At 36.2% G+C, this 14,945-nt stretch overlaps 1 protein-coding gene across 1 annotated transcript in view; it reads right to left on the reverse strand.

Annotated features, from left to right (window-relative positions):
- Positions 1–1,399: 1,399 nt before the first annotated feature.
- LOC122805875 (coxsackievirus and adenovirus receptor homolog) overlaps positions 1,400–14,945 on the reverse strand; it is a 19,897-nt gene continuing 6,351 nt past the window's right edge. The window contains exons 2-3 of the mRNA XM_044076124.1: positions 11,497–11,635; positions 1,400–2,091 (exon numbers count right to left, since the gene is read on the reverse strand). Of these exons, the coding sequence (XP_043932059.1) occupies positions 1,494–2,091; positions 11,497–11,635 (737 nt within the window). The 3' untranslated portion in view covers positions 1,400–1,493. The remainder of the gene's footprint in view (positions 2,092–11,496; positions 11,636–14,945) is intronic.

A 14,945-nucleotide genomic window follows, 5' to 3' on the forward strand; every position in this document is an offset into this window, starting at 1 on the left:
GTGAGTGTCTTTGTGGAGATGTGAAAAATTATGCTGTTGGTTAAAAGAGATTAGCTCTCAGTGAGACAGAGATACTGACAGACAATAAGCAAGAGAAAGGTCAGGAAATTATTATATCTGAGGAAATAAAGGTGGTCAAACAATGTTTCTATAAAAAGCTATACAAATACACCATCTAATAAGAATGCTAAGGTCACCATAAAGCTCATTAGTAAGGACTTTTTGGGCCACAATAATCATCACTACATTCTGCACTTCATGGTTTATGGATGAAGTAGATGGATTAATTTATTTCTATAAAATAATGCAATTATTAAAGTGTATGTCATATGCAGAGACTTAGAATTATATCAGTAAATAACTGCATGAGATTCTAAAACTAGGTAGTAATGTAAGAAGAATATATATATATATATATATATATATATATATATATATATATATATATATATATATATATATAATTGTTCTTGCCCTTATAAATTACAGTAACACCCCATGATGTGATGTCAGTTAGCCTTCCTGTATACATGCTACAGGCAAACTGCTTTAGCTGTTATAACAAGAAACTATAACATTCTAATGCACTGAAATTTGTTGTAAGAAAGAATAACAGCAATCCTGTCAGCAGCATTATTGTATTTTCTCTTTAACCTGTCTCACCTTAAAACAGATTGAAGAAGCTACACATTCACAGTGTAATGTAAACATGCAGCATCAGTGATAGCTTTTAAAGTTAACTGTGAGCATAACAATCTCCATCCCATTCTGTGCAATGTTCTTAAGCACCCTCCACAATATTTTTATCACATGCATATGTAGAGCTGTCCCATTCTGCATGGTTGGTAATACTATCAGGATAATTTACAATAGTTACAATAATGAGTATGCACATTACAGTAAAGACCTTAAAACCAAGTGGTTCTTGGTTCTAATGCTATTTTCTATAAATTACAGTGTATGAAAATAGAATGTTAACATCTATTATTTATGCTCTAATCCCATTTTATAACTAGAATTACAATGCCTGTGATGTAATCAGATATGATTGTGCAACAAAATAGGCTCTTTGCTTCATGTTCTGCCTCACAGTGCAACACAATATGTAATGATATCCCATTGTCAAGCATACTATGTCATATATTATTCATTTACTGTAATAATAGAAATTACACCCTCTTCAACTACATATAGAATAACTTCAGCTTTGCTAGCATTTACAGTTGCCTTGGTTTAGTGCAATCACAGTGACGGAGTGCAGAGTCTAAGCCTAAATTGCACTATCCCATTAAAAACTCCTTCACCGTGTTCATTATGCAGTCTGATTTTATGAGTTTTTAATTAGCTGGAGGGTTGAAGTTTTGCATTTATCTCTGTGGGATAACTGCATTTGTTATTGTTATTACTTGTGATCCAATATGTATTCTCTTGGAGTACTATGTCAGGAGGTGCATCTCAATCTAAAGTAAAGTCTTCACTTGTGTTGCGACAGTTTATACAGCATAGCCTTCCCGTGCCTGTGCAGGTATCATGACTGGTATACCACCCATTCTGCTGATATTGTTGTCAGTTATTTTTCCAAAACGGAGGTCAGAGGCATTGCTGGGGATTCTGCTGATGTCCTCCATTGCATTGAAGCGTACTGGTGTTGTGAAGGGGCTATCATTTCTGTTGTTTGCAATATATTCTCCAGGTGGGGCAGAAGCATTACTGGGTACCCTGTTTATATCACCCCAGCCAGGCCGTTCAGTTTCTCTAAGTGAATAGCCTCCAATCCTGTCCCTCTTAGATACCTCAATCCTTGAGGATGGAATGCCTGAACCATTACTTGCAGCCCTGGAGGTGTTTACTTGAGCTGACGGAAGAGGCGCAAATGTAACTCCAGCATTTCTGGGAGGCTGTTGTGTTCCTGCCCTTGAGGAAGCATATACACTACTAGCAGGACTGTTGACATCACTAAGATCATTTTGATTAGCATTTTTATACTGGCGGCGTAGAGAGTAATTCACATGATGTGGTCGGTAGCCCAGTATGGAGCGAATGCTACTAGCACGACTGCTGGGATGACTCACTGGGGCTGCAGTGTCCTCCCTGATGTAAAAAAAAAAAAAAGCACATATCAAAAGAGAACCATGATATAACACTCAATCTCTCTAAGAAATTATACATATATCTGATTTCCCCTGGAGTCTCAACTTCTGCCTCATTTTAATGATTCTGTCTTAATAGTTACACTTGCAGACAATCAATAAAACTATCTGCTTTTGTTCTCTTTGCAAAATGCTCTGACCAGAAATTGCAAATAATAAGGCAGACATTGCACATAACTATGACAGATATTTCACACAAGTATGGTAGACATTGCACATAGCCATGGCAGACATTGACATAACTACTGTAGACACTGCACACAACTATGGCAGACACTGTATATGGCTATAGCAGACATTGTCATAGCTATGCAGACACTATACGTTGATTAGACAGCTGCACACAATTATGTAAGATACTGTACTCAGCTATGACAGTCATTATATTTAACAACAATGGACATTGCAAGTGGGTATGAGAGACAATATGCATAATTATGGCAAATATTGCGTATAGTTATGCATATACTGCACAAAGCTGTGGCATGAAACTAACGTAGATATGACAGATATTGTACGTAGCCCTACCCCTTTATATTAAATATAATGTTAAATCATTTTATTGCCATAACTCTACCTGATATGTCTTCAGTTTTCATAGACACTGATCTCTACTTAAACTCAGGAACTTTGCTAACAATGTCATATAGCTAATAGTTGTGCCCAAGGTTTCAATAACTTGAAATTCCATTTTCTCTGTGATAAGTAAAGAACACACCACTGTTCTTTTGAATCCTATCTCTACTGAGATTTTTAAAGCACTTTAAGTAACTGCCACACTTTACCATAAATATTCATCATACCTCACCACTGCCCTTTATTTTGCAGAATATCCCTCATTCTGTCTCATATTTTTGGCCCATCCCTTGTAAAATTCTGGATTTTCTTGTAAATCATTGAGGATTGCAGTAAGACAATAATGTCATTCATTAAAGTTTCATACCTCTTATTGTTCAATGAAATCCATACTGATGCAAAACCTATTATTTTATTAACTTTTTAAATAATATTTAAACTATCCCTGATTTTTGGACTTTTATCCTGCCATTATTTTAGATTTATCCAGAGTTCTTGGGCAAAGAAGTTGAGAAGTATGATTTTCATGAAGCCTCATTTTCTCTTGGATTTGACTGCAATAACGTAATTAGTTTATTTAAAGCACAGTATAAGTATTTTAATAAAAATTAGTGTGGTGTCTAGAGTTTACCTCCTGGCTCCTAACCTGTACTTTTCTAACATTGTCTTTGTTATTGATTTATTTTATCTAATTTCCTGGCTCTGTGAAATCATATTTTCATTTTAACGATCTATCACTCATCTCCATCAATTTCTCCTCCTTTTCTCTCTTTATATATATATATTTCTATTTCCCATAGCCAAGACACATGGTAAGTTATGAATTCAGAGAATTTTGGTTGTTAGTAACTGGACCTGAAATCATAAGAAAAGAATCACAAAAATAATCCTTAACAAATGGTGGGTTACTCTAAGATTTAATCAGAATGACACAGTTTATTTACACAGCAAATCCAAAGGAGAAAACAGAAGATTCCATAATAATCAATGACCAGAAGAGTAATAACCCTCAAAAAAGATTCATAGGTTGGTACTAGGCTATCGGCCCTAGGGCCTGTACAAACCTAGGCATAACAATTCCCTGGTTATTTCTTCCCACAATATTTATTTCCCTGGACCCCTGTCTAGCAGGGTGACTGACATGATCCCTGGGGTGAATTTCCTATCTTCCATCCAATCGTCAAGGTTCCTTTTGAAGAGGGCCAAAGGGGCGCTCTGCTTGACATGTATGAGCAGTCTGTTCCAGAGTCTGGGGAGTCTCTGGGTCAGGAATCTATCCCTCCAGCATGTTTTGTTCATTGTGATGACAAGGTTTAGATCCCTGGAGCATGTGTCTCTGAGGGATTGGGATTTCTTTGTGTAGCATGTCCAGCAGCTCTGGGTTTGGCATGGCCTTGTATGTTAAGCAGAGATCGCCTTTGAGTAGACGATATGCGACAGAGTATAGCTGGAGTTTTTTTAGACTGCCAGCATAGGGCATCTGCTTTAGGCCTGTGATTCTTTTAGTGAGGTATTTCTGCAGTTGTTGCAGATGTCTTGAGAGGTACATACCAAATGGGGAATTATATTCTATAATGGGTCTAATGAGGGATGAGTACAGTGGGACAATGACCTCCTTTTTTCTGGATGAAAAGCCCTTAGTGATGAGGTGTGCCACATAGAAGGATTTCCTGACTTGTGGCTATGTGGTTATCAAAGGTGAAGACCACTGTCCACCTGTGTCCCTAAGTCTCTTATCACACTTTCGGTGTAGGACATCTTACAATTTACTGTCAGTGACAATTTGCTCACTCAACAAAACCAATGGATTACATTGGCTTGAGCCAACAGAAAACTCTGCCATAACCCAAGACATATAGAAGAATATGCCTTAACAAGGGATAGGCTAGTCTAAGATTTGCTCACAATAATATGGTTTATTTACACAGTAGACAAATGCCATCATAACCCAGGAACCGTACAACAATAACTGTCAACAATGGTTGGGCTGCTGTAAAATCTACACACAGTTTATTTGCACAACAAAGATGATGGAGCCAACAGAACATTACATAACTGAAGTCCTATACTGTAATAAGCCTCATCAAGGTATGGGATACTCTAAGATTTAGTCAAACAGCAAGCCAAGGGAGTAAATTGCATCCCATGTTTTCTTTGTTTGAAGAGTTTTGCAAAGGTGACTTAAGAAAGTTCTCTCAAAACAAATTACATAATGACATTTATAATTTAACAGTTCTGGAAAGATAATGTTTATGGAAATTATCTTGTTACAAATCCTTGCATATTATGAAACCTGACAAGGGGGTGGGCTTTTTTTCTGATGGACTGTATCGGTTATTTATGTAAAATGTATGACATTTTTCTGAAGTCTTCATTTAATGAACTTGTCTCTAAAAATGAGATTAACAACTCTTACAGGAAAATATTTACATGTTGAATTACCCTTGTATTTAAACTTGTATTGATAGGAAATGGAATTTTTGTTTGTAAAGGAACCCTTTGTTCTTTCCATAGTCGGGATCCCTAAGGACTACAAAGACAGGGAAGACCCCTCTTTGTGACCACTACTGGCTTCTATAGTTACCAAGGTAAAACCTTTGTCTATTGTTTGATAGATATTAACACATCCGTTACAGAAACATGCACACATCTTAAATGGTTTGTGGAATTTTACTGAAAAATTGTTGTTGGTGTTCCCTTTTATTCTGATGCTTACTTTGTAAAGATTGATATTCAAAATGTATTTACACCCAACTCTTACAGGGAAGGTCTTGATTGGCTTCATGACATTTTGATTAATAATAAATACATCTCAAGTCACAATTTGTTACTTATTAAACAAGTTATGGAAGCCCTTTTGATCAACATTTTTTTTCTTTTTTGAGTGTGAATGTTATCACCAGAAGGGCAGAGTAGCAATGGAGGCCTTGGCAGCCCTAATTTATGCCAATTCAGTGTTGTTTTTTGGGGAATGTTTTCAATACTAGATTTTAGGACTTCATAAATATATATTACAGATATGTTGATGCCATTTTCATTTTATGGGTAGGTAATTTACAAGAATTATAGGATTTCTTTCATTAATATATGTCAAATTACACATTTTTAAGATTTACCCACAGATTTCCCAGTTAAGTAATTCATTTTTTAGGTGTGGACATTTATGAGAATCACATGGAAAGCAAATACATTTCTAGAATATATAGGAAATCCACATTCTCAAACAGGTAACTACATTTTTCAAGTTGCCACTCCACACACCAAACAAGGGGATTGGTTAAAGCACAGATGATCTGGGTTTCAAGACTAACAATAGATAACAACATTTTTACTCAAGAAATTGAATTAATAAAAATTTATTTTTACAAAAAGGGTATCCCTGTGAATTGCTACCACCAAACTATTCCCAAAAAAATTCATATAATGAGATTAATCAATTGGGGATTCTTTGTATGTTTTCAAAATGTTTTGATGAAGTCTCATGATTCTATGGATGAAAGCTATTTGAATTTTCATTAAAATTTCGAAAGTTATAAACTGGAATTAGAAGGTTGTGATTGGTGTTTTTTTGGAATGTGTTGATGTTTGAACAGTTTGTGGACGTATTTTTGTGGGGGGTTTTTTTGAATTGTTAGAAGATTGTTCCGATTATGTCACGATAAACATAAATACAATGTTTAATGCCTATACTGGGTAGAAAGCCCATAATTGTTTCTGTTCTGAGAGTGAAAGGGAGGAGCAAGTCATGATATCTAATACTGGTCACGAGTTTTCAAGATCTACCATTCTAACTTCCTATAATTCAGTTAATGAGGTTAAGAGCATATGTTTTAAACATTGGAATATTTTTTCTCTAGGATAAAACCCTGGTGGATATTTGGGGGTATACAACTTATTTCACATTTGGTAAATCAATAATATCAAAAAAACATTAGATAAGTAATACCTTAAGACATGGTCAAAGACTTTTTGAACATGGATATGTGGAGCTTGTAGTCAGTGTGAGTATATTTCAGGATGAATCTGTATTAAAATTTAAGGCTACAAATCATCAATATGCAGCAATGAGCATTTTGATGGTAGTTCAGCAAAAGTGGTATACTTAGCAGAATGTACATTATGTCTGTCATTTTATGTGGGAAAGACTTCCAAATGTTGAAAAAGAGAATATATGAACACATATATATGATGTTTGAAAACATGACACTAATAATTATTCATCAAAACATTCTTTAACGTGCAGATTTTAATAAATTTATATTAGTATTATTGATCTGGTATTTAGGGATCCTAAAATAAATTTGGAACACGTGACCTGATTTGGCAGCTTAGATTTAATGTTGGCCATTGTCTTGAATAAAAGTTATATAAACTTCTTATATTTTAAGAACCCTTTCAGCTAAATTATAAATTGCTTTGTAGAAAGGGATTGATACATGATAATAATGCTGTTTCACTTTAACACTAACATCTTTAATAGATTTTAATGGGTTTTAAAGATCAAAATGATGAGTTTATTAATTAAATTTGTTTTATCATATGAGTGATCATGACACAGTTGATTTTATATATATATATATATATATATATATATATATATATATATATTGGTCATTTTCATTCAGTATTCTGATTAAGGTTTGGTTTTATACAAGATAAAAGTGCTTAACACATTAAAGTTCTTCCTCATTTAACTCCTGAAATTGGTGCATTTTTTTAATTGGTTCATTTCTTTGTTCACACATTGTCACTCTGCAATCCATTTTTATTTCTTTGTATTTATGTATCAGTATTTGTTGAGTTATCATAGGTGATCAATGCCAGCATTTCAACACTCAATACAAAAAAAAATTAGAAAATGAAACAGTTTCCTTTTATAATCCAATCACCAAACCACCCCACCACACATTGAGACATAGTTTGCCTGAATAGTCGTAGTAGTATGGAAAGAGTTTTTTTAAGGAAGGGTATAGGGTTAAGGCAAGAGACAATGAGAGGGTTAGTGTTATGGTTACCAGGTATTAATAAGATGGTCAGTAATGTATCCTAACCTTAACCTCCAAAGGTTTCCCTAGCTCAAACCTGTAATGTACCTTAGAAAAACCTTTTGTGTAACACTACCACTATACAAGATACTTAGATATACATACCACATGCACCACAGTATTAAATCTATCCCCTTACTTAGCACTTATTCTAACCCAACTTGCATACAGGCAGACACTCCCACCCCTTAATGCAGAAACCTTCAGTATATGTGAACATTTCTACATTAGTATCCCAAACACACACTTACTTTACCTGCATGCATACAGTCTTCCTTCTTACAATATCCTAAACATTCAAAAAATGGAATGCTTGACCGCATGTAAAAATTGTTCTGTCTGTTGATAAACTGCACATTATACAACAACCCCCCATTAATATTAAAAAAATGTGCACGCTGATTGGTCAGCGTGCACGTTGTAAATCAGAGTTATAGTAATGGAAAAAGGTCCGGTCGCCCGGACTTTTTCCATTACTATAACTCTTTTTTTTTTTTTTTTACAGCAACGGAAAACGCAAGATCTCCATTGCTTCACACTGTCTCACTATGTTAAATGAGTTTAACATAGCGAGACAGCATTAAAAAAAGCAACGGAGCTGTCTCACTATGTTAAACGAGTTTAACATAGCGAGACAGTTTGTAAAAAGCAACGGAGATCTTGCTTTCTCCGTTGCTTTTTACAAACTGCTTTGCTGTGTTAAATGGGTTTAACATAATGAGACAGCTTTAAAAAAAGCAACAGTTCCGTTGCTTTTTTTAAATCTGTCTCGCTATGTTAAACCCATTTAACATAGTGAAACAGTTTCTTTTTACAAACTGTTTCGCTATGTTAAATGGGTTTAACATAGCGAGACAACTTTAAAAAAGCAATGGCTCCGTTTAACCCATTTAACGTAGTGAAACAGTTTGTTAAAAGCAACGGAGATCTTGCTTTCTCCGTTGCTTTTGCCCACAGCCCTGATGTACTGCGTAGGCATAAGCATGCACAGTACATCAGAACTGCCGCAGAATACCAGACAGCTGTGGAAGGGCAGCAAGGAGGCATTATACAATGCCATTATTTAAGAAAATTAATTATTTTTTTTCTTAAATAATTTCATTGTATAATAAAAATAACCCACTTCTGGGTGTGGGTAATGCTGGATTTACCCATGGTTGGCTTTGTTTGGTCACTCGGGCTTCGCGCTCATGACCAAACCACACCAACCATAGGTAACTCCAGCATTACCCACACCCAGGCATGGGTTATTGCTATATTAACTCAATACAGCTGAGTGCACCTCCAGGCATTTCTGCAGTTACCTCCTACTGTGCCTCTAGGCATCAAATATTGCTTGTTCATATCTGCATTAACAATTCCAAAACCATGCTACATAAAAGGTACCAGAATATTTTATCTTCAAGCATACATGATGGCAGACACAATTATATTGATATCTGACCTCTGTCAATGAGTATTTGTTAGAAATGTAAGTGATAACTTCATTTCTTTAAAGGTTCTAGCAACACCCACTGCAAGTTAAAGGTACACACTCCAAAGAGCTGTACTGGAAAGAATGAGTTAAATAGAGTAAATAATACTCATAAATATATTTGTATTTGCGTGTGTGTGTGTGTGTATATATATATATATATATATATATATATATATATATATATTTATATATATTGATTTACACACAGACACACACACACACACACACACACACACACATATATATATATATATATATATATATATATATATATATATATAAAATAGTCCAACAAAAAAAGTTTTATTTAGACAGATAAAATAGTCCCACAAGAAAAACTGTAGCACCAAAATGTAATTTAATAATGAAAATGTGGTAAATCAAAACTGCACCACACAAAACACCTAGATTTCATACTTCAGCTTTAATTAGGTCTGTTGTGAGATGTAGTGCTGATTTAATACATTTTCATTATCAAAACTGCTGTTTGGTGCTGAAGATTGTCTTACGGAACTATTGTTTGTGTCTTCTTCTGGGCATTGCTGCATCATTTCATGCATCCATTGTTAGATTTGATTAAATAAAGGAGTGTGGTGTAAGGCTGCCATCAGGGCTTCTTGTCTGTCATATTAGAGGTGCTGCATTTTATATACTGTTGACTGATACCAACATATTCAAATGTAGTATCCTTGGAGCAAAGCATAACTGTACATTTAAAAGAAGATTAGTATTTAGTTATGTCAATATAAAATGTGAATAAAGTTAAACAGATTGTAATATTTGTTTATTTTAGTTTATATGGAAATGAAAAACTGTACATCTACCTTGTTATCTAAAATTTAAAAGTGTAACCATGAAAATGACAGAAAAAAATATTCACATGATTCAATAATTCTGTGTTGTTTTCAAATGTGCTTACAAACGTAGGGCATCATAAAAATTGCATATTTTAAAATTTGCACACACTTAAAAGGTATCTTTACAGGACCTCACATAAAACGTTAATTAAGTATTACACATATGTGGATTTACTTTTCACTTTATGTTATCACACTTATTTGCCTTTGCTTCATTTCCCTTTCATTTTGTCTTCATCAGCTGTCTGGTGTTCATCCTGCTAGTCTTATAACCTCCTTGTCAAACTTGGAGCTAAATGCCTCCCTGTGCTGGTGAACTTTGGACAAAAGATGAATAAATGAGAATGCTAGGTCATATTAGTGGCTGTTTACATGATGGTTTACCAAATATTTAGAAAAATGGGGTAAAAACAGACATATGCAGATTTTGCAGTACAGATCTAAAAACAGTTGCACTTTTTATTGCTGGGTGCATGTATTTATGGCTGATGGTCTACACACTGAAAGGCAAATTATTGTGGACAGACTGTTAAACTGAAGCTGTACAGACATCCCAATATAGCAGTAGCTATAAATCACTGGAAATATGACCCTCAAAGACAGAAGCAGTTACATCTAGTGAATACAGCTTCCTTATAAAATATCAGGACATGTAAGTGGAAACTAGAGTAATGTGAAACAAAGACACAGATAGTTCTAGTAGTAGCAGAAGGAAATTGTCTAATAAAAAGGAATTTCCATATCCTCCTCTGTATATTAGACATCATTCAATGAGGATGAGAAGTACCCCTCATTCATCATGCCCACCCCATTGAAAGCTAACATCTTTGTTATCTGGTTCTCCATTTACCCTGAGGACCAAACTATAAGGAATGGCCTAAGCATGCTCCCACATCAAGGAAGTGAGAAGGCATAACCCTTGCCATTCCCCTCTCTCTCTCCTGTCCAGCTCCTCAATCACCCAAACTGTACATCAACTTAGGCCATCCTGACTCTAGTCAGAGTTCCATCCCAGTAAGCCATCCAGCTGGCTGTTTTGCTGCCCTTATTTGCTTCTCTCTCACATTATTATTATTATTTTGTATTTTTCTGTAATTGTTTCTGTTCTAGTCTTTTTTGAAGATTTATATCACTATTTTTAATCTTCATTCCATCAGAAGTCATGTTTTATTTCTGTTTTTTTTGGTTTAGGCTCATATCACTTGCTTTCACCTAGGCTCGTATCACTTGTTTTCACTTTGTTATCTATCTAGGCTCTTATCACTTGCGTTCACTTTGTTACATGTCTAGGTTCATATGATTGCTTTCACTTTGTCATACACTTAGGCTATTTATCGCTTGCTGTCACTTTGTTATTATTCATTAGACACCCATGACTCTGGCTGATATACCTGATCTCATTCGCCACTTCCTTCTGGTAGCGTCGTTTGTTGCAGCAGCAGATGAGGAGCCACAGAAGAAGTAGGAGGAGGAGGAGGAGCAAGAGGGCCCCAATGATGGCTCCAACAATCATTCCAACACGACTTTTACCTAAGGAGGATTAGAGGTAAATAAAAACCCTCTTTTAGGTCAGTTACTGCATTTCATTTGTTTAATTAATTCTTGCATATCAATGGAATCTATCATTTTCTGTTGAAAGAAAGTTGCAACATTAACAAGAAAATAATCATTACTTCTTAAGCCTGCTGATTCTTAAAAGCACTTGGTCACAATGAAATGGTTTGTTTGAAAAATACAAAGCAACATGCAGTTCAAAATGCATTATGGAGCTGTATGTATTGTAATTTACTCATTCTGGAGTGGGAGGCATTCCCCACTCCTCTGCTAATGATATATACTAACTGAGAATATTGTGAACTGGACAGCTGCTTGACTGAACTCATATCTGAGTTTGAGCACGAGCAGCAGTGTGATCCAGCTACAAGGTGCTCGATTCCCTGGCTTCAAGACTGTGGTTTTATTTATTTATTTATTTATTTTATTTTACATTTGTTGACCAGGTTAGTCCAGCTCGGTCAGAGCTCTTTTTCAGTGGAGGCCCGGGGAGAAAAGCTCCACAAAAAAACAATAGACATTTGATTATCTAACTAAAGTAACATTGTACATAGTTCTGTAAACTGTTTCCCAACAGACAAAACTTAAGCATAGTTTAACATGAGTGACATTAGATTTACATATAAGCATAGTACATCTAGTACAGTGACAGGGTACGGAGGATACAATTAGAACCTTTACATTCATCACTTTGTGTTTTGCAGAGAAGTAGAAATGGCACAAGAATTATTATTTGAGTCTATAGTAAAAATAAGCAGGTGCATGCAGGTGCATGGTGGAGAGGCTTTATGAAGAAGGAGTATTGTACAGAAATGTAGTTGTAGAGAAAAGACGTTAGGTGACACAGGAGTGCAGGTATGAAGAAGGAGTATTGTACAGAACTGTAGTTGTAGAGAAAAGACGTTAGGTGACACAGGAGTGCAGGTATGAAGAAGGAGTATTCTACAGAACTGTAGTTGTAGAGAAAAGACGTTAGGTGACACAGAAGTGCAGGTATGAAGAAGGAGTATTGTACAGAACTGTAGTTGTAGAGAAAAGACGTTAGGTGACACAGGAGTGCAGGTATGAAGAAGGAGTATTGTACAGAACTGTAGTTGTAGAGAAAAGACGTTAGGTGACACAGGAGTGCAGGCATGAAGAAGGAGTATTGTACAGAAATGTAGTTGTAGAGAAAAGACGTTAGGTGACACAGGAGTGCAGGCATGAAGAAGGAGTATTGTACAGAAATGTAGTTGTAGAGAAAAGACGTTAGGTGACACAGGAGTGCAGGCATGAAGAAGGAGTATTGTACAGAAATGTAGTTGTAGAGAAAAGACATTAGGTGACACAGGAGTGCAGGTATGAAGAAGGAGTATTGTACAGAAATGTAGTTGTAGAGAAAAGACGTTAGGTGACACAGAAGTGCAGGTATGAAGAAGGAGTATTGTACAGAACTGTAGTTGTAGAGAAAAGACGTTAGGTGACACAGAAGTGCAGGTATGAAGAAGGAGTATTGTACAGAACTGTAGTTGTAGAGAAAAGACGTTAGGTGACACAGAAGTGCAGGTATGAAGAAGGAGTATTGTACAGAACTGTAGTTGTAGAGAAAAGACGTTAGGTGACACAGAAGTGCAGGTATGAAGAAGGAGTATTGTACAGAACTGTAGTTGTCGAGAAAAGACGTTAGGTGACACAGAAGTGCAGGTATGAAGAAGGAGTATTCTACAGAATTGTAGTTGTAGAGAAAAGACGTTAGGTGACACAGGAGTGCAGGTATGAAGAAGGAGTATTGTACAGAACTGTAGTTAGGTGACACAGGAGTGCAGGGGGGGGGACAAATTGAGAGGGAGGAGCCAGGTCAATCAGGAGGATAGGTACACTGCCATAGTCTTGTATTGCTTAGGTGTTTTTCTACTACATTTTTGAACTGGAGTTTAGGCTTAGTATTTTAAATGTGTAATGGAAGTTTATTCCAGCTGTTGCTGGGGAATAGCTGTAGAGGATCTTGCTAATGTTAATCTTTGGCTTGTATATAGAAAGGAGATGTTATTTTGAGCTCCGAAGAGTTCTAGGTGGGGTGTAGAGGGAGATGATAGAGTGGATGCTGGGACAGAAAGAGGGCTAGTGAAGAATAGTTATCTGATGCTGAGAGAGGAGAGGGTTGTTAGGAAGCTCTAACCAGTTTAGTTTCCTGAGTGCTAAGCAGTGTTGAGAATAAAATGGGTGTTCAGCAGCAAATTTGGCCCCCTTGTTGTAAGTGGATTCCAGTTTAGAGAGAAGTGTGGTTTGTAAGCTGGTCAGGATTTGAGAGCCGTATAGTAGGGTTGGTAGTAGGTAGGCATGGGATAGGGCTTTCTTGGCTTTACTGGATAAAAACGTTTTTATTCCTGTAGCGGGGTCCAAGTTTTTGGTGAGCTTTTTTAATATTACTAAGTACATGTAGGTCATATTTGAAATGGTCATCAATAATGACCCCAAGTAATTTGGTATGTTATTGAGGGAAGTGATATGAAAAGAAGGTTTAAGATGATTCATACTTTTTGGAATGAAGAGCAAGAGTTTAGTCTTCTTAGGTTTTAGGATTAGCTGGTTATTGTTGTGCCAGTTTTCAATAGAATGAAAGGAATTCTGAGTTGTTGTATGTAGATCTGGGATGGTATCGGCTATGGTGATGACTGTGGAGTCATCAGCATATTATACCAGAGAGACTGCAGTGTGGATATGGGTAGCTGGTTGGTGAATATGTTAAAGAGTAGAGGGCCTAAATTTGAACCTTGGAGGACCAGGAAGTTCAGGGGAGATACCAGAAAGCCATTTAACTGATTGGAGACGATTACTGAGGTAGCTAGAGAACCAGGAGATAGTAGAGGTAGATAGGTTGAGTTTAGAGAGTTTGTATAAGAAGAGGGGGTGAGATATGGTGTCAAAAGCTTTTGAGAGGTCAAGAAAGATGCAAGCTACAAGTTTGTTCTGGTCTCTAGCTTGTGAGATGGTGTTGATGAAGGAAATGAGGGCTGTAGAGGTACTGTGTCCAGGGCAAAAGCCATGTTGTGTGGGGGGTGATTAGCTTCTCTTTTATGAGGTATTGTAGGACTTGTTTGTGTACACATTTTTCCAAGATTTTTGAGAAGGGTGATAGGATTGCTATGGGCCGAAATTTGGGCAGTTCGGTAGAGCTGCCTGCTTTATGGATAGGTAAGGTGTACAATTTTTTCCAAATTGCAGGGACTTCAGCCTCAGTAGTGGATCGGTTGATGAGAATAGAGATGGGTAGAGCAATGGAGCTGGCTGCTTTCTGTAGAAAGAG

Source organism: Protopterus annectens, chromosome 7.part0 (genome assembly GCF_019279795.1).
Source record: "Protopterus annectens isolate FY-2018-M chromosome 7.part0, PAN1.0, whole genome shotgun sequence".
Classification (NCBI taxonomy): Eukaryota; Metazoa; Chordata; order Ceratodontiformes; family Protopteridae; genus Protopterus; species Protopterus annectens.